This window comes from Salvelinus fontinalis, chromosome 31 (assembly GCF_029448725.1).
Source record: "Salvelinus fontinalis isolate EN_2023a chromosome 31, ASM2944872v1, whole genome shotgun sequence".
Lineage (NCBI taxonomy): Eukaryota > Metazoa > Chordata > Actinopteri > Salmoniformes > Salmonidae > Salvelinus > Salvelinus fontinalis.
In genome coordinates this window covers 11,884,636-11,910,427 of record NC_074695.1, presented here as the reverse complement: position 1 = coordinate 11,910,427, position 25,792 = coordinate 11,884,636, and the positions used below count along the sequence as shown (strand labels likewise).

At 42.4% G+C, this 25,792-nt stretch overlaps 1 protein-coding gene across 1 annotated transcript in view; it reads right to left on the bottom strand.

Annotated features, from left to right (window-relative positions):
* Positions 1 to 10,465: 10,465 nt before the first annotated feature.
* The window catches only part of myt1b (myelin transcription factor 1b), a 37,575-nt gene continuing 22,248 nt past the window's right edge, over positions 10,466 to 25,792 (bottom strand). The window contains exons 14-22 of the mRNA XM_055891296.1: positions 25,205 to 25,267; positions 24,872 to 24,940; positions 24,549 to 24,611; positions 23,908 to 23,991; positions 23,028 to 23,249; positions 22,790 to 22,881; positions 21,373 to 21,476; positions 20,985 to 21,128; positions 10,466 to 17,480 (exon numbers count right to left, since the gene is read on the bottom strand). Of these exons, the coding sequence (XP_055747271.1) occupies positions 17,337 to 17,480; positions 20,985 to 21,128; positions 21,373 to 21,476; positions 22,790 to 22,881; positions 23,028 to 23,249; positions 23,908 to 23,991; positions 24,549 to 24,611; positions 24,872 to 24,940; positions 25,205 to 25,267 (985 nt within the window). The 3' untranslated portion in view covers positions 10,466 to 17,336. The remainder of the gene's footprint in view (positions 17,481 to 20,984; positions 21,129 to 21,372; positions 21,477 to 22,789; positions 22,882 to 23,027; positions 23,250 to 23,907; positions 23,992 to 24,548; positions 24,612 to 24,871; positions 24,941 to 25,204; positions 25,268 to 25,792) is intronic.

Below are 25,792 nucleotides of genomic sequence, written 5' to 3'. Positions count from 1 at the left end.
GTAGGGCTGTATGATTTCTCACATTTCATCACTCCTGATTAATATAGTACACCAATCCGTTGAATACGAGTTTTGTACTTAACTTTAGGTTTAGGCTTGAGTTGGGATGATGTCGACATGAAGCTATAGGTTTAGGCTTGAGCTGGGACGTGGGCATTAAACTAGGGTTAGGTTTAGGCTTGAGCTGGGACGTGGGCATTAAACTAGGGTTAGGTTTAGGGTTGAGCTGGGACGTGGGCATTAAACTAGGGTTAGGTTTAGGCTTGAGCTGGGACGTGGACATTAAACTAGGGTTAGGTTTAGGCTTGAGCTGGGACGTGGACATTAAACTAGGGTTAGGTTTAGGGTTGAGCTGGGACGTGGACATTAAACTAGGGTTAGGTTTAGGGTTGAGCTGGGACGTGGACATTAAACTAGGGTTAGGTTTAGGGTTGAGCTGGGACGTGGAAATGAAACTAGGGTTAGGTTTAGGCTTGAGCTGGGACGTGGGCATTAAACTAGGGTTAGGTTTAGGGTTGAGCTGGGACGTGGACATTAAACTAGGGTTAGGTTTAGGCTTGAGCTGGGACGTGGGCATTAAACTAGGGTTAGGTTTAGGGTTGAGCTGGGACGTGGACATGAAACTAGGGTTAGGTTTAGGCTTGAGCTGGGACGTGGACATGAAACTAGGGTTAGGTTTAGGCTTGAGCTGGGACGTGGACATGAAACTAGGGTGAGGTTGATCAACCTGAATACAGCGGGTACATATGTACATATGTGTACATACTAGCTCAATTGGCCCGACCAACCAGTGCTCCCTCACATTGGCTAACCGGGCTATCTGCATTGTGTCCCGCCACCCACCACCCGCCAACCCCTCTTTACGCTACTGCTACTCTCTGTTCGTCATATATGCATAGTCACTTTAACCATATCTACATGTACATACTACCTCAATCAGCCTGACTAACCGGTGTCTGTATGTAGCCTCGCTACTTTTATAGCCTCGCTACTGTATATAGCCTCGCTACTGTTTTTCACTGTCTTTTTACTGTTGTTTTATTTCTTTACATACCTATTGTTCACCTAATACCTTTTTTGCACTATTGGTTAGAGCCTGTAAGTAAGTTTCACTGTAAGGTCTACACCTGTTGTATTCGACGCACGTTACAAATAAACTTTGATTTGATTTGATTTGATGGAAACTCACAGTAGTGATATATTATGTAGCTAAAAGCAACGTGTCAGCCTATTAATTATCCAAATATAAAAAATAAAAAAAACTGTTGAAGTTTATGTCTTCGAGAATGTTTTGAACCAAATGAAATGCTTTTAGTTGAAGATGTATTTAAGACCAGCTTATTATGAATCACCCATTCTGATACTGACTGTAAATACTTATTAAGAATTTCAATGAGCTCACTGGCTTTGGTGCTGACATGTAGAGTGTGAAATCCTCTGCACACATACTATGGTTCAGAAGTTTGGGGTCACTTAGAAATGTCCTTGTTTTTGAAAGAAAAGCACATTTTTTGTCCATTAAAATAACATCAAATTGATCAGAAATACAGTGTAGACTTTGTTAATGTTGTAAATGACTATTGTAGCTGGAAACAGCAGATTTTTTAAATGGAATATCTACATAGGTGTACAGAGGCCCATTATCAGCAACCATCACTCCTGTGTTCCAATGGCACGTTGTGTTAGCTAATCCAAGTTTATCATTTTAAAAGGCTAATTGATCATTAGAAAACCCTTTTGTAATTATGTTAGCACAGCTGAAAACTCTTGTACTGATTAAAGAAGCAATAAAACTGGCCTTCTTTAGACAAGTTGAGTATCTGGAGCATCAGCATTTGTGGGTTCAATTACAGGCTCAAAATGGTCAGAAACAAAGACCTTTCTTCTGAAACTCGTCAGTCTATTCTTGTTCTGAGAAATGAAGGCTATTCAATGTGAGAAATTGCCAAGAAACTGAAGATCTCGTACAATGTTGTGTACTACTCCCTTCACAGAACAGCGCAAATTGGCTCTAACCAGAATAGAAAGAGGAGTGGGAGGCCCCGGTGCACAACTGAGCAAGTACATAAAGTACATAAGAGTGTCTAGTTTGAGGAACAGACGCCTCACAAGTCCTCAACTGGCATCTTCATTAAAACAGTACCCGCAAAACTCAAGTCTCAACTTCAACAGATAATTCTAGTTTTTTTAAATCACATTTTAATATTTAAATTTCCATCATGAAAAATGTCCTGTAATGTTTACAATTGTTCAATATTTTATTTATGTCACGTATTGTGTGTTATGTATTTTAAATGAGTGTTTTGCAATTATCAGTAATGTAAATAATGCATTTCTTCAGTTTCATCTGTGAGCAAGAATAAATCAACTTGGGCACCCGAGTGGCGTAGCGGTCTATGGCACTGCATCTCAGTGCAAGAGGTGTCCCTGCAGTCCCTGGGCTGCATCACATCAGGCCGTGATTGAGAGTCACATAGGGCGGCGCACAATTGACCCAGTGTCGTCCGGGTTTGGCCGGGGTAGGCTTGCCTAGTTAAATAAAATAAAAATGAAAAACTCAAACTGATTGGGTGGCTGTTGGAGCCAGCAAAGGGTGCTTTACTATTTTAAGCAGTAGAATGACTTCAGCTTCCTTCCACGCCAGTGGACAAACACACTCCTTTAGTCTTAGGTTAAAGACATAGAAAATAGGGGTGGCAATACAGCCTGCTACCATTCTCAATAGTTTCCCATCAAGGTTGTCTATACCTGGTGGCTTATCATTATTGATGGATAACAACAGTTTAGCACCTCTCCCACATTAATTTGAACAAATTCAAACAGAAATCCTTCCATTTCATTATTAGATCTTTCATACAAAATAATATGGTTCACTTTTGCGTTTGTCTACTTTACTAGTGAAAAAGTTGTTGAAACGATTGGCAATATGGTCTTGTTATAAATGAAACAATAACTTCAACGAACGATGGAGCTGAATTGGGTTTTCTGCCTATGAAATCAGTTAAGGTACTCCACAGTATTTTTCCATTGTGTTTCATGTCATTTATCTTGGTTTGGGAATATCATTTATTATTCTTTTTTGTTAGGTTTAGTCACACTGTTTCTCACTTGATAGTATGTCAACCAATCAGCTGAGCAGCCTGCCACCTCTTTTGCATAATTTCTTTGAATCATATCTTTTTTTAAATGAATAATCAATCCAGAGGGCTCTGAACGTATCATTAATCCAGAGAGCTCTAAACGAATCATCAATCCAGAGGGCTCTAAACGAATCATCAATCCAGAGGGCTCTAAATGAATCATCAATCCAGAGAGCTCTAAACGAATCATCAAGCCAGAGGGCTCTAAATTAATCATCAATCCAGAGGGCTCTAAATGAATCATCAAGCCAGAGGGCTCTAAATGAATCATCAATCCAGAGGGCTCTAAACGAATCATCAATCCAGAGAGCTCTAAACGAATCATCAAGCCAGAGGGCTCTAAATGAATCATCAATCCAGAGGGTTCTAAACGAATCATCAATCCAGAGGGCTCTAAACGAATCATCAAACCAGAGGGCTCTAAACGAATCATCAATCCAGAGGGCTCAAACAGTTTTCACAGCTCATTTCTTAACAGCTGCTTGCTTGTCAACAATTGGCATGAACAATTTTACAAATACTTCCAGTGCTGCGTCTGGATTGACTTCCTCATTCACATCAGACCAACATACATTTCTTTATGTCTACAACAAGTCTCCTGAGAAGTCATTTTAAATTACTTTAGGCCCAATCTTAGCTAATCGAGTCAGTCAATCAGGTACTTGTGAGTGTCAGTTAGTGTATGTATGTGTGTGTGCGTGCGTGTGTATGTGTGCATGTGTGCGTGAGTGCATGTGTGCGTGCGTGTGTGCATGTGTGTGTGTGTATGTGTGTATGTGATGTTTGGCTGAAGCTTCTGACCCTGAAGTTTGGTTCTCTCACTTCTCCCAGACTTTTGGAAGGGAAGGTGGACAACGAGCTTGTCATATCAGAGTTCTTGGCTCTCTCCAGAACAGCCATCTTGTCCTTGAACCTTAGGAACTTGACCACTATCGGCCTGGGTCTGTCACCTGGGCTGGTTACAGGTGTTCCAGACGTGTGGGCGTGGCTTTACCTCAATCTTCCTATGATCCATCGGCAGCTTTTCTGAGCTCATTTTTCAAATGTTCTCCCTGTCCAGGTCTCACGTGGAGACTCTGATACGCCATCCACAACAACTCTATTCCTCCTGGATAGTTTGTTTTCCCAGTCATCTGAAATAATGACTAGTGTGTTGTTTGTTTGAATATCTGTGGGTTTTGTGTGAGAGTGTCAGTGTAGTGTGTGTGTGTGTGTGTGTGTGTGTGTGTGTGTGTGTGTGTGTGTGTGTGTGTGTGTGTGTGTGTGTGTGTGTGTGTGTGTGTGTGTGTGTGTGTGTGTGTGTGTGTGTGTGTGTGTGTGTGTGTGTGTATAGTGTATATATATAGTCTTGTGAGTGTGCATAAAGTCAGTGCACGATAAGGTCAGTGCAGATAGTCCGGGTAACCATTCATTGACTAATTAGAAGTCTTATGGCTTGGGGGTAGAAGCTGTCTCAGAGTCTTTTGAGCCGAGAGCCGATGCTCCGGTACCATTTGCTGGATGGTAGCAGAGTGTACAGTCAATGGCTTGGGTAGAAGGCCTTTCTTCTGACACCACCTGATATAGAGGGCCTTCCTCTGACACAGACTGACCATAGAGGGCCTTCCTCTGACACCGCCTGTTATAGAGGGCCTTCCTCTGACACCGCCTGGTGTAGAGGGCCTTCCTCTGACACCGTCTGATATAGAGGGCCTTCCTCTGACACCACCTGATATAGAGGGCATTCCTCTGACAGCCTGATATAGAGGGCCTTCCTCTGACACCGTCTGATATAGAGGGCCTTCCTCTGACACCGCCTGATATAGAGGGCCTTCCTCTGACACCGCCTGATATAGAAGGTCTTCCTCTGACACCACCTGATATAGAGGGCATTCCTCTGACACCGCCTGATATAGAGGGCCTTCCTCTGACCCCGTCTGATATGGAGGGCCTTCCTCTGACACCGCCTGATATAGAGGGCCTTCCTCTGACACCGCCTGATATAGAAGGTCTTCCTCTGACACCACCTGATATAGATGGCCTTCCTCTGACCCTGCCTGTTATAGAGGGCCTTCCTCTGACACCGCCTGATATAGAAGGCCTTCCTCTGATACCGTCTGATATAGAGGGCCTTTCTTCTGACACCGCCTGATATAGAGGGCCTTCCTCTGACACCGCCTGATATAGAAGGTCTTCCTCTGACACCACCTGATATAGATGGCCTTCCTCTGACCCTGCCTGTTATAGAGGGCCTTCCTCTGACACCGCCTGATATAGAGGGCCTTCCTCTGATACCGTCTGATATAGAGGGCCTTTCCTCTGACACCGCCTGATATAGAGGGCCTTCCTCTGACACCGCCTGATATAGAGGGCCTTCCTCTGACACTGCCTGATATAGAGGGCCTTTCCTCTGACACCACCTGATATAGTGAGCCTTTCCTCTGACACCGCCTGATATAGGTCTTCCTCTGACACCACCTGATATAGATGGCCTTCCTCTGACCCCGCCTGTTATAGAGGGTCTTCCTCTGACACCACCTGATATAGAGGGCCTTGCTCTGACACCGCCTGATATAGAAGGTTAGGGTTGTTAGTTAGGACATCATATAAGAGCTGAATGATGTCGTAGGCTACCTCTACCCCAAGATTACAGTATGTATGATGTCCTGTTATATGTATAGCAGCCGAAGAAAAATTGCCTATGGTCATTTCTATTTTTATAGATCCTATATGATTTCTACCGCTGACTGAAATATCTGATTCAAATATCCCAGTAAACACAACATTTGAGATTCTACTACTTGTAGATTCCATGTAGCCCAGCAGATGTCAGTGCTCATCCATGTCGGGGCTCATCCAGGTCAGTGCTCATCCAGGTCAGTGCTCATCCAGGTCAGTGCTCATCCATGTCGGGGCTCATCCAGGTCAGTGCTCATCCAGGTCAGTGCTCATCCAGGTCAGTGCTCATCCAGGTCAGTGCTCATCCAGGTCAGTGCTCATCCAGGTCAGTGCTCATCCAGGTCAGTGCTCATCCAGGTCAGTGCGTAACCTGTCATCAAACACTGTCCTCCATTTTGGCAATCAACAAAAAAAGAGAGAGATGTTTTAATTGTTTTATTTCTGGCAACCCATAGCCTACAGTGTATGGCATCTACACACATAGACACAGACAGCCTACAGTGTATGGCATCTACACACATAGACACAGACAGCATACAGTGTATGGCATCTACACACATAGACACAGACAGCATACAGTGTATGGCATCTACACACATAAACACAGACAGCATACAGTGTATGGCATCTACACACATAGACACAGACAGCCTACAGTGTATGGCATCTACACACATAGACACAGACAGCCTACAGTGTATGGCATCTACACACATAGACACAGACAGCATACAGTGTATGGCATCTACACACATAAACACAGACAGCATACAGTGTATGGCATCTACACACATAGACACAGACAGCCTACAGTGTATGGCATCTACACACATAGACACAGACAGCCTACAGTGTATGGCATCTACACACATAGACACAGACAGCCTACAGTGTATGGCATCTACACACATAGACACAGACAGCCTACAGTGTATGGCATCTACACACATAGACACAGACAGCATACAGTGTATGGCATCTACACACATAAACACAGACAGCATACAGTGTATGGCATCTACACACATAGACACAGACAGCCTACAGTGTATGGCATCTACACACATAGACACAGACAGCCTACAGTGTATGGCATCTACACACATAGACACAGACAGCATACAGTGTATGGCATCTACACACATAGACACAGACAGCCTACAGTGTATGGCATCTACACACATAGACACAGACAGCATACAGTGTATGGCATCTACACACATAGACACAGACAGCATACACTGTATGGCATCTACACACATAGACACAGACAGCCTACAGTGTATGGCATCTACACACATAGACACAGACAGCCTACAGTGTATGCAGTGGCGACCTGTCATTCAGGGCAGGGCAGAGCCCCACCTGTTTTGAACCCCACGTTATATTTTTTTTTTTGGGGGGGGGGGGCTTGCCTGTTTTGCATGTTATTTTTGCATTAGTACGTGTCACATATCAGTTTGTAAACAATGTAAAACAATGATATATCATTGAGTTAATAAAGCCGCATACAAACAGGCAGCTCCAAAATACATGTGTTTCAGCTTAGCTCAGTGCTTTCTGTGGTGATGGGGCAGGCCAGCAGAAAATAGGAGCATTGCACCGTGAATGGCCCAGTGTTCTGTCACTCATGGGAACAATGTCACCCGCCTTTAGTAAGGACAGACATCAAGAATGTGAGCCCTTTGGGTGCTGCCATAGAGTTACATTAGAAGTGCCCTTCCAAGAAGGCTCATGGTCATTGGCCACAGATAAAAATGACATCAAATCACGTTATATGTACTGCAGCTTTGATTGGACTGATCATGTCAACATCATACTTTCAAAAATCTGAGCTAGCAGTCATCATCATGAATCAAGTCGACAATCTACTGGCAAATCCTTGTTAATCCTTGTCATATGAAGAGAAATAATGAAAATAAATTACAGATAAAACGCATCGGTGTTCATTGGCCATTGGACATAAACATTACACAACAAATTGGCAATCGCAAATTCAACATTGAGTGGTTTGGAAGGACTCGGTGACAGTGGCTAACATTTTGAACGGTCATGTCACGCCTTGACCATAGAGAGCCCTTGGTATAGTAGGTCAGGGCGTGACTAGGGGGTGGTCTAGTATGTCTATTTCTATGTTGGTGCTAATATGGTTCCCAATTAGAGGCAGCTGTTTATCGTTGCCTCTGATTGGGGATCATATTTAGGTAGCCATTTCTCCACCTGTGGTTTGTGGGATATTGATTGTTTGTGTTAGTGTGTTTTGGCACTACTACTTCACGTTCTTTGTAAGTTTTGTTGTTTTGTTTCACTTTATATTAAAAAGATGTGGAACTCAATGCACGCTGCGCCTTGGTCCGCTCATTTTGAAGATCGTGACAGAATATCCCACCAAACCAGGACCAAGCAGCGTGCCCAAAAGGGAAAGGAGTTTTGGACATGGGAAGAAGTGATGGGTGAATGTGAAACCCTTCCTTGGCGGCAGACTGAAGGTAATAATGGAGGACAGCGACGACGCCAGGGTTCGCGGCCACAGAAAGCCCAAGGACAACCCCAAGATTTTTTTTTTGGGGGGGGGGAGCACAAGGGTGGCCGGTCGAGCCTAGGAGAGTGCCAGAGCCCGCCTGGGAGTCGATGGAACAATGTGAGGAAGGATACCGGAGAGAGGGGTTAGCATGGAGTAGGCTGCAGTGCAGGCGGGCTGAAGAGCGAGTCATCAGTCCGGTGCCATCTGTGACGGCTCCACGCAGCAGATTTCCAGTGCGCCTCCCCAGCCCGGTATGTCCTGTGCCGGTTCCTCGCACTCGCCATGAGGAGCGTGTCGTCAGTCCGCTGCCAAAACCCCAAGATCATTTTTTTGGGGGGGGGGGGCACATGGAGCTGGTGGCTGAGCCGCGGGAAGAACCAGAGACCGTCAGGGAGGCAATGGAGAAGTTGGGAGAGAGAGAGGAGAGAGATGTTGTTCTGCTCAACATTCGACCAGAGGATCAGGTTAGCAGTCTGGTGAAACCTGTGCCGGCTCCACACATCTGGACTCCAGTGCGCCTCCCCTGTCCGGTACGTCCTGTGCCTCCTCCCCACACTCTCCCTGAAGTGCGTGTCACCAGTCCGGTGCCCCCTGTACCGGCTCCACGCACTAGGCCTCCAGTGCACATTCACAGTCCAGAGCTTCCGGCGACGATTCCCAGTCCAGAGCTTCCCGCGACGGTGTCCAGTCCCGCTCCAAGGCCGGAGCCTCCCTCTGCGCCGATGCCCAGTCCAGGCACGGTGTCCAGTCCCGCTCCATGGCAGGAGCCTCCCTCTGCGCCGATGCCCAGTCCAGGCACGGTGTCCAGTCCCGCTCCATGGCAGGAGCCTCCCTCTGCGCCGATGCCCAGTCCAGGCACGGTGTCCAGTCCAGCTCCATGGCAGGAGCCTCCCTCTGCGCCGATGCCCAGTCCAGGCACGGTGTCCAGTCCTGTTCCATGGCCGGAGCTTTCTTCTGCACCATGCTCAGTCCAGGCATGGCGTCCAACCCAGCTCAATGGCCGGAGCCTCCCTCTGTGCCGATGCCCAGTCCAGGCACAGCGTTCAGCCCGGTGCGATGGCCGCATCCGGGGTCTGGGCGGGGGCTACAACCTACACCGGAACCGCCACCGCCACTAATCACCCCCCTACCCTCCCCATTTGGTTATAGGTTTTACGGCCGGAGTCCGCACCTTTGGGGGGGGGGGGGGGGGTACTGTCATGCCCTGACCATAGAGAGCCCTTGGTTCTGAGGAGGCTGAATTAACTGTTCAGCTGCCAGACAAGGCTCCGGTTGATAGCCAGGTGTAGCGGTGGTAAAGATTCCCTCCACAGTACTAAAAAGAAAGCTCTGCTGTTGGGACAGATCTATGTAGGCCCTAACAGTTTGTGGGAACCGCTTGTCACCGTTATAGTGCAATTCATGCATTGTTAAATGTTGTTGTGTAGTAGCTTTGCTGGCATGCATCTAAAACATTTTTTTTTGTTGAGTTTGCCCCACCAAGATGTACATGCCAATATCGGAAATTAGTGTATGGCACCTACACACATATAGACACTGACATAGAATACAGTGTATGGCACCTACACACATATATAATACAGTGTATGGCACCTAGACACAGACATAGAATACAGTGTATGGCACCTACACACATACACACATTACTACCCTTGTGGGGACCAAAAAACTGATTCCCTTTCAAAATCCTATTTTCCCTAACCATAATTCTAACCTTAACTCTAATTGTAACCCTAAAGCTAACCCCGTTAAGCGTAAATCATAGTCCACAGATGCTAGAGCGCGAAAGTCCGGAGTCCCATTGTGACATAGCTACAGGGTTCTGAGACCATAATGCAAGGGGACGCACAGCCCGAAACCCGCAATTCCCCACAATCCGGTAAACGTCCTCTATTCATTTGAAAGTGTTGACAGTTAGAGAAATTGCTTGAGCTACGCTGAGAATTCGAAAAGTATCAAAGACAAAGGTCCAATAGACGATTTAACCTAAAATAATATTTTTCCTTGTGGAGACCTGCGAAATGTCCCCAGTTGTCTGAATTTTTCTTGTTTTACTATTCGTGTGAAGACGGACTTCTGGTCCCCACAACAATAGTGAAACCAAACACACACACACACACTAATAAATGAAAGCGACAGATACTATTGTCTATAATTCTTTATTCATGTTTTTATTTTATTTTTTATTGATAACATTCAAATGGTTGATACGCCCACAATAACTGACATCACTTCTCTAGTTTATGACACTGACACAGGAACATGGGAACAAACACAGAGTCACAATTTCAGCCCAACTACAGAGTTAACTTCCAAAAGATAACAGGAGACCCAGAGAACACACAGCCAATGGTTGTCCTGATTTACACCAACATGGTAGCAGAGGAACAACCACCTCTACAAAAGTAACAACAATCCTTACTATCTATCATTGTGGAAGTGCTTGTAATTTTGGAAGTTTGTAATTTCCAAAAGGATTTTAATAATATGAATGGCTAGAAAATGGCCAGTAGAAATAGCTCATCTCTGTAAAAATGCGCTGGCAGGACAACCCTTGGCTGTGCATTTTGTCACTAACTCTATGTACTTTATTTCATTTTAATTTTTTACTTTTCTTTAATACAACAACAATAACACTGTTCTTTAATACAAATATGTACAGAGGCTTCAACTTGTTTAAAAAATAATACCCTACACATTATCTATAATAAAGTTTATTTTCATTTGAGTTTTCCTTCACAGAAACTGTCCATGCAGTTCGGTACCTGAATCAACGTAATTAGGTCACAGTTTCTTTACCATTATAACATATTGATGTTTTGTGTCTCTGTAACAGCATGACTGTGTCACCACGGCAACAGTAGTAGTATCTTCTGCCTGCCTGCCTGTCAAAGACATATTTACTCAGCTTTTTTAAGAATAGCCCCCCAACCCTCCCTTATCCTCTGAAAAAGGCTTCTTCACCCCTGCCAACCTCCTGAGCAGGATTTGAGCCAGCTTCTTCAAATGTAAACATACCTTTGCCTGCAATGAGTGGAGCGAGAAAGGCACACATGATAAAAGCACACAGCTTTAAGCTACAGTACCTACAGAGGGAGTTTGGTTCGATTAGCTCAATAACATGTTATACCATTCTACTAGACATGCCTTTCTGCCTTTCATGTGATCTACTACTTTACTTTTTTTTTTTTTTTTTTTTTTACATTTTTGAGTTTCTGAATTGGATGAGAATGTTTTGAAGTATAGGCACCTAATGATTGGGTCCCTCCCTTGTCTTTCCCTGAAGAGAACAGAATCAGGGGACCATTCTCAGGGGCCTCCAGATGTGTACAGCACTTAGCTCGGAATAGGGAACTTTGGGCTATCTTCCTCGTGTTCACAGGGTACTCGACTGTGGCCCTGCCTGCCCTCCCTTTAACAGGTGGAGGAGGCCAGGAAAGAGAAGGATCTCTGTGTATCCTGACCTATCACAGACTGACATATTGGGTCATTGATATTTTTTTAAATATATGTACCATTATCCAGGGAGATTCACAGGTATGTGATCATTGTTTCTCAGAGCAAACAGACACACTGTGCTTTCACAACCACTACATGAGACCACATCATTCACAACTATCAACTGAAATGGATGGTTTCACATGCCGTGTTACAATCACATGCCGTGGTACAATCACATGCCGTGGTACAATATGTCATCCATGTTCCTCCATCACGTTTCATCCGCAGACATGAATGTTATCATCCATTTAGTCAAATGTAGTGTCAACACAGCATTACCTTGGTTGGAGTAACGTGACCATGTATTTTACCGACCAATCAAACACCCTAGTCAGTGCTTATGGGACACAGTCCAGCTTCAGTGCTTCTATCCCCATCACAATCGACCATTTAGAAAATATTGAACCATTACCAAATACGGAAGACATCAACTCCTTATATGAAGAATATGTCCATCACTCACTATCAAAATGGACAAGCTGTCGTTGTTATTAACAATCTTGATTACATTGAGTTCTGTACCTATCTTTATAAATGTGTTGGACTGTCATTTTGCTATTTTAATCTCAGTATCTCAGTGCTTGTTCAACTAGTTTAAAAGGGGTCATGCCATATCCAATAAGATACGATAATACTCACAACCTTAATACTCTCGTAGTGTTGTATGCTCATGCATTAAAGGGAGGACGAAGAATAAGCTACTTTCTTAACTAAATGCATCAAGAACTCCTTCCTGAGTAAAGGTTACACAATACAGAAAGGGAGAAGCCATTAAAAGGTTTTGACATTCTGAGTAATGGACACATATTTATGCAACAAACACTTCTTCCAAACCAAGAGGGAGACCTCTAATGCTGCAAATCAATCTCCACTCCCACACGTTCCTCTCTTTTCACTTGGAGGGCTTGATCCAATCCCTGCTATTGCCGCAAGCTTTGGCTAATGCCCTAGTATCGTATTATTATGCAGATTTAGTCCGTTCTTTCCAGTAACCTGCGAGACAAACTCTGTTTCCCGTCTATAAAAACAATAGATGGGTAGGACAAAATGTTTGGTCTGAAAAGTATTACTGGCATGTATAAAAACCTGATAGCATCAATTGAATCAACCCCCGGACACTGATGCAAAGGGCATTCTACATATATCAGTGTTTAGATTTACATTATATATAACAAAACAGGTCAAATATGCAGTTCTTTGTTTCTTCTGCTGGGGTGAATACCGGTACTTTGCTAGTGACCATAACCCAGTGTGTTCTAAAAGTCCATACTCAAATGCTCGCATTTTCAATGGTTTTTAAAAAAGTGCCCAAGAGAGTTTCGTTACACTGGCTAAAAGCTAATTACACCATCCATGACCATTAGGTTACCTCATCATATTACCACAGGGTCTCCCACTAGGCTACCTCATCATATTATCACAGGGTCTCCCACTAGGCTACCTCATCATATTATCACAGTGTCTCCTACTAGGTTACCTCATCATATTATCACAGGGTCTCCCACTGGGCTACCTCATCATATTATCACAGGGTCTCCCACTGGGCTACCTCATCATATTATCACAGGGTCTCCCACTAGGCTACCTCATCATATCATCACAGGGTCTCCCACTAGGCTACCTCATCATATCATCACAGGTTCTCCCACTAAGCTACCTCATCATATTATCACAGGGTCTCCCACTAGGCTACCTCATCATATTATCACAGGGTCTCCCACTAGGCTACCTCATCATATTATCACAGGGTCTCCCACTAGGCTACCTCATCATATTATCACAGTGTCTCCCACTGGGCTACCTCATCATATTATCACAGGGTCTCCCACTAGGCTACCTCATCATATTATCACAGGGTCTCCCACTAGGCTACCTCATCATATTATCACAGGGTCTCCCACTAGGCTACCTCATCATATCATCACAGGGTCTCCCACTAGGCTACCTCATCATATTATCACAGGTTCTCCCACTAAGCTACCTCATCATATTATCACAGGGTCTCCCACTAGGCTACCTCATCATATTATCACAGGATCTCCCACTAGGCTACCTCATCATATTATCACAGGGTCTCCCACTAGCTGCAACAGATCACTCAGAGCAAATACTACACTTTCCCTATTGGCTTTTTAACGTTGCGATCCGTGTTTAAAAACTCCTCTCAGTGGGCTGACATGATCATAACCTTATCATAACGACACAGTACTGCACAATACAGAGCCAATGTGACCACCATGAAGAGTCCTCTATACATGAACTCACTCACAGGACACTTGAACAAAGAGGTAACCATTTAGTTAAAACAACACTCATTTCAGATTCATTACAACAGACATTAGCGTTTACAACATGTCGACTTTGGGTCCTTGAAAAAGCACTATATAAGTCCCATGTATTATTATTATTATTATTATTATTATTATTATTATTATTATTATTATCATGTTTGGATCAAGGATAGAGCAGAAAAGGAAACCTAAAAAACAATGACAGTTTTGTTGAGTATCTTTAAAACCACAGTCATAACCACCTCTAGTCGTCACAACTCTCAGACAACTACTGTTCCTTTGATAATCTAATACAAGAGAAAAATAGTCAACAATTACACTGGAAAAATATATGTATGTTTCTATTCATATATATATATATATATATATATAGCATTTTAAACTCTATTTCTACAGAATGTATATATAGTGTACTTATGGCCATCTTGGCAAAGAAATAAAGGCATCTGAAACAATCCCAACTCTCGGTCATGTCATGTGATGCCCTGGTCATGTCATGTGACGTCCTGGTCATGTCATGTGACGCCCTGGTCATGTCATGTGACGCCCTGGTCATGTCATGTGACGCCCTGGTCATGTCATGTGACGCCCTGGTCATGTCATGTGACGCCCTGGTCATGTCATGTGACCAGACATCGTACATTGCAGAATGCAAAGAATCAGGAAAGAAACTGAGTGGTAGTGGCACTTTGTGCATCAACAAATGTCATCTAGAATAAGGCTACAAGGGCGTAGAAGTGGATGTGATATAAATTGTCAGAGGTCATCCTCCTTGATGGTTTAGTTTTTCCTTGAAGATGTCCTTTAAGTGTTTTAGACCCAGATATCCAGTCTAGATGGAACACTCTGGAACAGAGCTCTATGGAGCTTCTGCTCAACACATTGAGAAAAATAATGAAAAGAGAAAAATCATTTATCAAAAGGCATTAAAACATCTATAGTACATTAAAGATGTTTTGGGTAAGCCAGTGTTGGCCGCTACAAAGCGCTTGGAGAGGTAACATTTGATCCTTATATCTGTCTATAAATCATCGATGACACAAAGCAACTGAGACCAACAGAACAGTGATTGCTTTCGTTGGTTATTTTGCTTTTACAACTGCTGGTATATCCAGGAAAGCCTAAGTAATTAAACAATAATCTATTTATTCTTTCTGAGCATGGTTTTTTATTTAATTTAAATATTAGCAATGGACTTTAAGACTACTGATACTCAGCCATCACAACACACACATAAATAACAAAATAAATATACAATCATATCAATATTTAATATTAAATAAATAGTAAATACATACTTTCTTTTTAAGCCGTGGGTATCTGAAGATACTTTACAGATAAAGGAAATAACATAAATGAAGGAGAAAACTTTTATAAAATTATCAAAACATTGTCAGTTATAAAATATTTGTAATTAAAAATGTTTACAAATTATTTAAAATAAAATAAGATATATAAAATAATCAAGTGTGGACAGTTGTCTATATAGATTTTTAAATATTGATGTAGAAGACTCCCTATTTTAAATCTTTATGGCCATGATAGCCCAGCAGGGTTGCATTTTTTGATTTACTAAATATAAATGTAAAAAAAATTAATAAATAGACCAAATCAAATAAATACACATAAAATGACAATACATTACAATTTGCGCATTCACAAATTTAAATAATTGATATAACAATAAATATTGTACCACAAACTAACAGGAATAGACAAGTGTGCACTCTATTACCATCCTCATTCAGTTCAAAGAAAGGAGGCTGCATCTGTTGCTCTCAGATCTTCCATCAGATATATAGACAAGGTTGTTGATTTTCATAAGATGAAAAGGAAACCAGTGATTTGTGACTTAATCTTCGCTTGAAGAGCTGTTTTCCTTTGAATTGAGACAAGACATGGAGCCGTGTTGACATCTTGCTGCAGTAACAGCACTAAGCACATGAACCATTGCTCAAGAAGCACATGAACCATTGCTCAAGAAGCACATGAACCATTGCTCAAGAAGCACATGAACCATTGCTCAAGAAGCACATGAACCATTGCTCAAGAAGCACATGAACCATTGCTCAAGAAGCACATGAACCATTGCTCAAGAAGCACATGAACCATTGCTCAAGAAGCACCCAGAGTTCAGGGATTCTCCATTCACTTCTACTCGACAGGAGTGCTGCAGTGCTCACTATCACACACTACCCACTCATACACAAGCACTCTCGCCTTATCCTGCGCCAGAACAACATTTCTGTAGCCTTCGTGTCTTCTCTGGGACACAATGTGGACAGTTGTCCAGTGGGTTTTCTTCACCTCATGTCGGCAGGTCATACATACCCTCTATCTTATCTGACATCATACCACTACTTCCATCCTTCCTTTTTTCTCTCTTTCTTCTCCAAATTGTTGCTGAACTAAAGCTTGAATTACGGTATGAATTGGGACAGTCAAAAAGATAACTCCAAAACAGAGATGCCTCCAAAACAGAGATGCTCCAAAACAGAGATGCCTCCAAAACAAAGATGCCTCCAAAACAAAGATGCCTCCAAAACAGAGATGCCTCCAAAACAGAGATGCCTCCAAAACAGAGATGCCTCCAAAACAGAGATGCCTCCAAAACAGAGATGCTCCAAAACAAAGATGCCTCCAAAACAAAGATGCCTCCAAAACAAAGATGCCTCCAAAACAGAGATGCCTCCAAAACAGAGATGCCTCCAAAACAGAGATGCCTCCAAAACAGAGATGCTCCAAAACAGAGATGCCTCCAAAACAAAGATGCCTCCAAAACAAAGATGCCTCCAAAACAAAGATGCCTCCAAAACAGAGATGCCTCCAAAACAGAGATGCTCCAAAACAGAGATGCTCCAAAACAGAGATGCCTCCAAAACAGAGATGCCTCCAAAACAAAGATGCCTCCAAAAAAGGACATACATGAAGGTAACATAAAACAAAGAAACAAAACCCCAGATATATATTTTGTTCATCAATTCAAACCGAAGGATTTGGTTCCATTCCACTTCCTCCTTCCGATCCCAGCAGCAGCATGTTTGGATTTTGGTCCTAGTAACGTTTTCTTCTTTTCAGAATGCTCCCTGGGTTTAATTTAAGTTGCCGTTTATAAAACCTGAATGCCCTTTTTGTATTCGTATTCTCTTTAAATATACTCTAGTCTCTTGACGCCATCTCTCTCCTTTTACATGTTTTCACTCTTCTTCCTCGTGGAGGTTTTCACACCTTGATGCTCTTCACAGCCTTGTTGATGCTCTCCAGAAGCGCCTTGTTCTCTGGGTTCTGGAAGCACTCCTTGTTGGTGTACATGTCAGTCAGGGTGCTCACGTATCTGTCGAAATTCTGCTCAGTGATTGGCTCCTGCTGTGATGTGAAAAACAAGGGATTTTGTTTGTGTTAATGTGTTTGTGTTTATGTGAGTGTGTTTGTGTGTTTGTGTGTTAGTGTGTTTGTGTGTTAGTGTGTTTGTGTGTTAGTGTGTTTGTGTGTTAGTTTGTTTGTGTTTATGTGAGTGTGTTAGTGTGTTAGTGTGTTTATGTGAGTGTGTTAGTGTGTTAGTGTGTTTGTGTGTTTGTGTGTTTGTGTGTTTGTGTGTTAGTGTGTTTATGTGAGTGTGTTAGTGTGTTAGTGTGTTTATGTGAGTGTGTTAGTGTGTTAGTGTGTTAGTGTGTTTGTGTTTATGTGAGTGTGTTAGTGTGTTTGTGTGTTAGTGTGTTAGTGTGTTTATGTGAGTGTGTGTTAGTGTGTTAGTGTGTTAGTGTGTTTATGTGAGTGTGTTAGTGTGTTAGTGTGTTAGTGTGTTTATGTGAGTGTGTTAGTGTGTTTGTGTTTATGTGAGTGTGTTAGTGTGTTTGTGTGTTAGTGTGTTAGTGTGTTTATGTGAGTGTGTGTTAGTGTGTTAGTGTGTTAGTGTGTTTATGTGAGTGTGTTAGTGTGTTTGTGTGTTAGTGTGTTTATGTGAGTGTGTTTATGTGTTAGTGTGTTAGTGTGTTAGTGTGTTAGTGTGTTTGTGTGTTTGTGTGTTTGTGTGTTTGTGTGTTAGTGTGTTTATGTGAGTGTGTTTATGTGTTAGTGTGTTAGTGTGTTAGTGTGTTTGTGTGTTTGTGTGTTAGTGTGTTTGTGTGTTAGTGTGTTAGTGTGTTTGTGTGTTTGTGTGTTAGTGTGTTAGTGTGTTTGTGTGTTTATGTGAGTGTGTTTGTGTGTTAGTGTGTTTATGTGAGTGTGTTTGTGTGTTAGTGTGTTTATGTGAGTGTGTTTGTGTGTTAGTGTGTTTATGTGAGTGTGTTTGTGTGTTAGTGTGTTTATGTGAGTGTGTTTGTGTGTTAGTGTGTTTATGTGAGTGTGTTTGTGTGTTAGTGTGTTTATGTGAGTGTGTTTGTGTGTTAGTGTGTTAGTGTGTTTGTGTGTTTGTGTGTTAGTGTGTTTGTGTGTTAGTGTGTTTGTGTGTTAGTGTGTTTATGTGAGTGTGTTTGTGTGTTAGTGTGTTTATGTGAGTGTGTTTGTGTGTTAGTGTGTTTATGTGAGTGTGTTTGTGTGTTAGTGTGTTTATGTGAGTGTGTTTGTGTGTTAGTGTGTTTATGTGAGTGTGTTTGTGTGTTAGTGTGTTTATGTGAGTGTGTTTGTGTGTTAGTGTGTTAGTGTGTTTGTGTGTTTGTGTGTTAGTGTGTTTGTGTGTTAGTGTGTTAGTGTGTTTGTGTGTTAGTGTGTTTATGTGAGTGTGTTTGTGTGTTAGTGTGTTAGTGTGTTAGTGTGTTTGTGTGTTTGTGTGTTTATGTGAGTGTGTTTGTGTGTTAGTGTGTTTATGTGTTAGTGTGTTAGTGTGTTTATGTGAGTGTGTGTTAGTGTGTTAGTGTGTTAGTGTGTTTATGTGAGTGTGTTAGTGTGTTTGTGTGTTAGTGTGTTTATGTGAGTGTGTTTATGTGTTAGTGTGTTAGTGTGTTAGTGTGTTAGTGTGTTAGTGTGTTAGTGTGTTAGTGTGTTAGTGTGTTTGTGTGTTTGTGTGTTAGTGTGTTAGTGTGTTTATGTGAGTGTGTTTGTGTGTTAGTGTGTTAGTGTGTTTATGTGAGTGTGTGTTAGTGTGTTAGTGTGTTAGTGTGTTTATGTGAGTGTGTTAGTGTGTTTGTGTGTTAGTGTGTTTATGTGAGTGTGTTTATGTGTTAGTGTGTTAGTGTGTTAGTGTGTTAGTGTGTTAGTGTGTTAGTGTGTTAGTGTGTTTGTGTGTTTGTGTGTTTGTGTGTTAGTGTGTTAGTGTGTTAGTGTGTTTGTGTGTTTGTGTGAGTGTGTTTGTGTGTTAGTGTGTTTATGTGAGTGTGTTAGTGTGTTTGTGTGTTAGTGTGTTTATGTGAGTGTGTTTATGTGTTAGTGTGTTAGTGTGTTAGTGTGTTAGTGTGTTAGTGTGTTAGTGTGTTTGTGTGTTTGTGTGTTAGTGTGTTAGTGTGTTAGTGTGTTTGTGTGTTTGTGTGAGTGTGTTTGTGTGTTAGTGTGTTTATGTGAGTGTGTTTGTGTGTTAGTGTGTTTATGTGAGTGTGTTTGTGTGTTAGTGTGTTTATGTGAGTGTGTTTGTGTGTTAGTGTGTTTATGTGAGTGTGTTTGTGTGTTAGTGTGTTAGTGTGATAGTGTGTTAGTGTGTTAGTGTGTTAGTGTGTTTGTGTGTTAGTGTGTTAGTGTGTTTGTGTGTTTATGTGAGTGTGTTAGTGTGTTTGTGTGTTTGTGTGTTAGTGTGTTTATGTGAGTGTGTTTGTGTGTTAGTGTGTTTGTGTGTTTATGTGAGTGTGTTTGTGTGTTTGTGTGTTTATGTGAGTGTGTTTATGTGTTAGTGTGATAGTGTGTTTATGTGAGTGTGTTTGTGTGTTAGTGTGATTGTGTGATTGTGTGATTGTGTGATTGTGTGATTGTGTGTTTGTGTGTTTGTGTGTTTGTGTGTTTGTGTGTTTGTGTGTTTGTGTGTTTGTGTGTTAGTGTGTTTATGTGAGTGTGTTTATGTGTTTATGTGTTAGTGTGATAGTGTGTTTATGTGAGTGTGTTTGTGTGTTAGTGTGTTTGTGTGTTTATGTGTTTATGTGAGTGTGTTTATGTGTTAGTGTGATAGTGTGTTTATGTGAGTGTGTTTGTGTGTTAGTGTTAGTGTGTTAGTGTGAGTGTGTTTGTGTGTTAGTGTGTTAGTGTGTTTATGTGAGTGTGTTAGTGTGTTTGTGTGTTAGTGTGTTTATGTGAGTGTGTTTATGTGTTAGTGTGTTAGTGTGTTAGTGTGTTAGTGTGTTAGTGTGTTAGTGTGTTTGTGTGTTTATGTGAGTGTGTTAGTGTGTTAGTGTGTTTGTGTGTTTGTGTGTTAGTGTGTTTGTGTGTTTATGTGATAGTGTGTTTATGTGTTTATGTGAGTGTGTTTGTGTGTTAGTGTGTTAGTGTGTTAGTGTGTGTGTGTTAGTGTGTTTGTGTGTTAGTGTGTTTGTGTTTATGTGAGTGTGTTTGTGTGTTAGTGTGTTTGTGTTTATGTGAGTGTGTTTGTGTGTGAGTGTGTTAGTGTGTTTATGTGAGTGTGTTAGTGTGTTAGTGTGTTTGTGTGAGTGTGTTTATGTGAGTGTGTTTGTGTGTTTGTGTGTTAGTGTGTTTGTGTGTTTGTGTGTTTATGTGATAGTGTGTTTATGTGATAGTGTGTTTATGTGATAGTGTGTTTATGTGGTAGTGTGTTAGTGTGTTAGTGTGTTTGTGTGTTAGTGTGTTTATGTTAGTGTGTTTATGTTAGTGTGTTTGTGTGTTTGGTTTAGTTTCTGTTCAGTGTGTGTATTAGTGTGTGTCTGCATGTTCGAGACTCGGGCCACAGCTTCATCAGTACTGTATGTAACTGTATATAAATGGCCTATAACCCACCAGGTGTGGGATGCGTATGTTGGCCAGGCTGCGGATCAGGGCGTGGCTGAGGCCAGATAGCTCCATGAAGAGCGTCTCGTTCTGCTCCTCAATCAGCTTGTTCTCCACCTCAATGTTCTTCAGGTTCTTCTCCATGGATGAGATCTGCACCACAGCACAACAGTTATTTACACATACAGTATATACATTTACTTGAGCTCAGGCATTTTACAATAAATCACAATGTAGGGGGTATGAGGTTTTAAAACATGAGCGTTCACACACACACATGCGCACACACCCACACACCCACACCCACACCCACACCCACACACACACACACACACACACACACACACACACACACACACACACACACTCACACTCACACAAACACACACACAAACACCTGTGTTTGCAGGTTCACCATGTCTGTCTCCATCTCGTTGTTGGTCTCATTGAGCTCATTGATCTCCTTGTTGAGTTGCTTGATGTCCTCGTCATTGTTCAGAACTACAGGATGGAAGGGAAGAGATGATTGAGATGCATAAGAGGGGACAGGAGAAATGGGCCGTCCTAGTTTGATAAACTGTCCCCAGCTAGCACATAATGTAGTGAGAACCATATGTTTCTTAAAGCTTGGCGAGAGCGCGGTTGTCCTATGGTTATTTTACATACAACCTTCCCACAACTTTCTGAGAATGGTGCAGGATAGTTGCTTGGCTTTGGAACATTCTCAGGACGTATAAGGAACTTTATATTTATTTATCATTTATATTTTCTTGATATTTCATTACTTGAACAGAACGTTTCCTAAAAGTTCAAATATGGTGACGTTTAATTAACACGTTGGTAATGTTTTAGGAACGTTCTGCAACTGGTTTGACATTGGGAATGTTCTCAAATAGTTCAGAGAACGTTAAGAAACAACGTTCTCCTTTGAGAATTTGAGTACTTCAGTGTACCGTTCACTCATGGTTCCCTCATGGTTCTATTTAAAGTACTGTTCTCAAATTGTTCCGAGAACTATAAGAAAACTTTACATAAAAACCACAAGAAAACTTTAGTAACGTTCATAGAAAGTTCTAAGAATATTATTAAAAAATATATACATTCCTGTCGCAGAATCAACAAAACTCTCTATCCTCTCTCTTGTTAAGTGTGTTCAGGTGTGTTGGCCGTGCCCACTAATTGACCACACCTGATCTTAATGAGTGCGTGTTTCCTTTAAAAACAGGGTCTGTAGAATTCCATTCATTCCTTTGAAGGACTGCTCCTACTGGGGAGTACCAATATGGCCGACCAGTGGTTTCAAAGCCTCTCAATGGCGAATACCTACAGTAGCATCAGCAATCCAGAGTTTATATACATCATCGGTCCTATCTGTGCCTGGTGTTTTAAAAAAGTTAACCCCAAAATAAGCTAGCAGTGTTATTATAAAAGTCTTAATGAAACATTCAGTGAACGTTTTAAGGAAGTTATTCAAAAACCTCTAAATGACCTATAATTGATTAAACCTCCCAGAAAAACTTTTAAGGAACCAGAGTAAAACGTTCTCAGAACCTCTCTGCTACCAAAGATAAACGTTCCCAGAACATAGGAAATGTTCACTTCTTTTCTCAGAACGCAAAAAAACAACAACATTCAGATTAATGTATGACTTCGTTCCCACAACCAATGTAAAACCAAAAGCATACGTTCCCACAACCAATGTAAAACCAAAAGCATATGTTCCCATAACCTCGAAGGAACTAAATGTGTTAGCTGGGTATTGACTAGACATTGACTGTCACATAAAGGTATTCCCTATTTAGTTGTGTTTTTACCGTCGCTGGCCCTGAACTTGGTGCTCAGGAATTCATCTCCAGGGAGCTTGGCTTTCTTTCTGGCAAAGGAGGCTCTGGGACAGCCAGAGAGACTACAAACAGAAAAAACAATTTCATCAAGTTGAGTATTTAAAACCATGAATGAACCACGCAATGATACATTTACAATTGTAACGCAATCAATGGTAATCATTTGTCTGTCAGCTGCCCTGTGTTCTGTGTTGTGATTGGTCCGTACCTGCGGTGTGTGAGGAAGCTGCCGTTGGCGTGTCCTGATCCATCACAGCCGGGGGTGGGGCAGTTGGGGGCCTCCGTCTTGAAGGCCTTCCAGGAGAAAGGGTTACCGTTGAGCAGCCCCTCCTTCTGCCTGCGGGCAGCCAGCGGGCACCCATAGGCACTGCGATGAGTGGCGTACTTCCCACTGATGTGACCCAGGCTGTCACAGCCAGGCACGGGGCATCTGTAGGGGAGAGAGGGAGGTGTAACGTTAGTATATCTATAGATATGAGACTCATAGAGAATGATGGGATGGAAAGCACAAGGTGAACGATACATATAGGTATAACATAATGTCATATATTTAGTACATATATGTAAGACTGCCATTACAGTAGCTAGTACTATTTTACTATGGGTCCAAAAACATGGCAGATTCAAAAACAAAGTGTTACTTCTCCGCAGTAGGTTTGACATTATAGGCACCCCACTATAGGTGCTCTACCTGTTGCATGGCATCATGTTGTGGTTTCATAACCAAGCAAGCACATTCAACAAACACAGACGCCAAGGTCTTTTATTGGCTGTCGTCAACAAACATTTAGAGTTGACGACAATTTCAGAGAAATGCGAGATGTAATATTTTTTTTGGGGGGGGGGGGGGGGGGCATGTGATCTACACTGCAATACACTACAATGAACTACAGTACTATGAGTTAGCAGTGCGTCAGCGCAGTGCGTCTCAGGCAGGTGTGATGTCATCTCTAGGAGACAGACTGGGGACAGGTCATCCTGCCTCTGCACGGAGGTCAGGGTGATTGCCTTTACTATTTGAAAGTGACTTTTACCGTATATCTTAATTGGAAGAAAAAAGGGCCGTGGCTTTCTTTAGTGGTACGAACTTTAAGAGCTCGGAGTCCTCCTTGTCGTCCTTGGTGGGAGATGTTTTTAATCCACCTTTCTTGGCACGCGGGCACCCAGACAAACTGAAAACAGAAAGTATGAAGCCGATAAAAAAAGGGTGGAAAAACACCTTGAACAATCGTCTGTTATGGTGGTGACGTTTTTGTTTGACAAAAAGGATGGAACATTATATGGAAGCATCTTAATGTTTTGATTCGAATGCCGAAAGAAAGTGCAATGTTTTTTTAAATAAAAAAATAAAAGAAACCAAACAGCTATTTGAAATCCAACAAAGTAGTAAACAAAACAAAAATATATAAGCATATACATAAAAAAAAAAAAATAATAATAATTTTCACAATTGTGTTTGGGTGTATGAGTCCTGCCTGAAACTACCGTGATCTCTTTCTAAGCTTCACTGGCCTTGCGTGTCTGTGTGTGTGAGAGAGAAAGAGAGAGAGGGAGCGGGAGAGGGAGCGGGAGAGAAAGAGGGAAAGGGAGAGGGAAAGGGAGAGGGAGAGAAAGAGGGAAAGGGAGAGGGAGAGGGAGAGAATGTCGTTTTGCGACTGTTTCTCATATGAGATGGAAGGTAGGTAGGGATGGTGGACTTAGGTTGGTAGTTCACTGATGAGCTCTGTACCTTCTGTGGGAGGCGTAGTTTCCAGTGTTATGTCCTGAACCATCACATCCTGGAGTGGGGCACCTGGGAAATCAAGGGGAATGGGTTAAATGTCAGCGCATCGACAAATAGAACCGTTACACTTACACCATAGCAACCGATGTGTGTGAGGGTGTAGGACTAGTGTTTTTTATGTGGAGATGGGGGCAGGAGAATTACAAGAACAGATGCAGCAACAGTAGCGCTAGCAGTCCCAGTAAAAACAGCAGAAATAGAAGGAAATAGAATTTAGCATTGAGCCAATGACTTGAATAAGGGGAAAACCCAGTTGGAAACGGACATACTTGAGCTCAGCAGAGTGGGCCGCCATGAGGGAACGAAGACTCTTATCAGCAAGAGGACAGCCAGACAGACTGAAGGGAGATAGAGGAGAGAGAAAGAGAGGGAGAAGAGAAAGAGAAGAGAAAGCGTGAGGGAGGTCAAATCAAAGATAGAATATAATTCAAGGTCATTGGAAAAGTATTTTGAAAATAGAAAACAGCCATGAAGGAAAATGTTCTATTATTGATGCAATCTTGGTCTAAATCAGTAGGTAGCCACCGTGCTTCCTGTATACAGTGTGACTACATCATTCAGGGTCATTCAGGGCCTGTGCTATATAAAGGGGTATACCATACCTGCGATGGGATGCATAGTTTCCAGTGATGTGGCCACTGCCGTCACAGCCAGGAGTGGGGCACCTGGAGACAAAAATAGAGAGGATAGGAAAGGAAAGGAGAGGATACGAGGAGAGGAAAGGAGAAGAGAGGAGAGAGGAGAGAAGAGAAGAGAGGAACAGAGAAGAGAAGAGAGGAACAGAGAAGAGAAGAGAGGAACAGAGAAGAGAGGGGCGGAGAGTAAAGGAGAGGAGGAGAGAGGAGATAGGAGAGGATAGGAGGAGAGGAAAGGAGAAAAGAGGAGAGGAGAGAAGAGAGGAACAGAGGAGAGAAGAGAGGAACAGAGAAGAGAGGGGCGGAGAGTAGAGGAGAGGAGGAGAGAGGGGAGGAGGGGAACAGAGAGAAGAAGAGGAGGAGAGAGGGGAGGAGGGGAACAGAGAGAAGGAGAGAGGAGAGGAATGGTGGATGACAGTACCTCAGGGGAAAGGGAGAGAGAGAGGAGAGGAGAGAGGAGAGGAATGGTGAATGACAGTATCTCAGGGGAAAGGGAGAGAGAGAGGAGAGGAGAGAGGAGAGGAATGCTGAATGACAGTATCTCAGGGGAAAGGG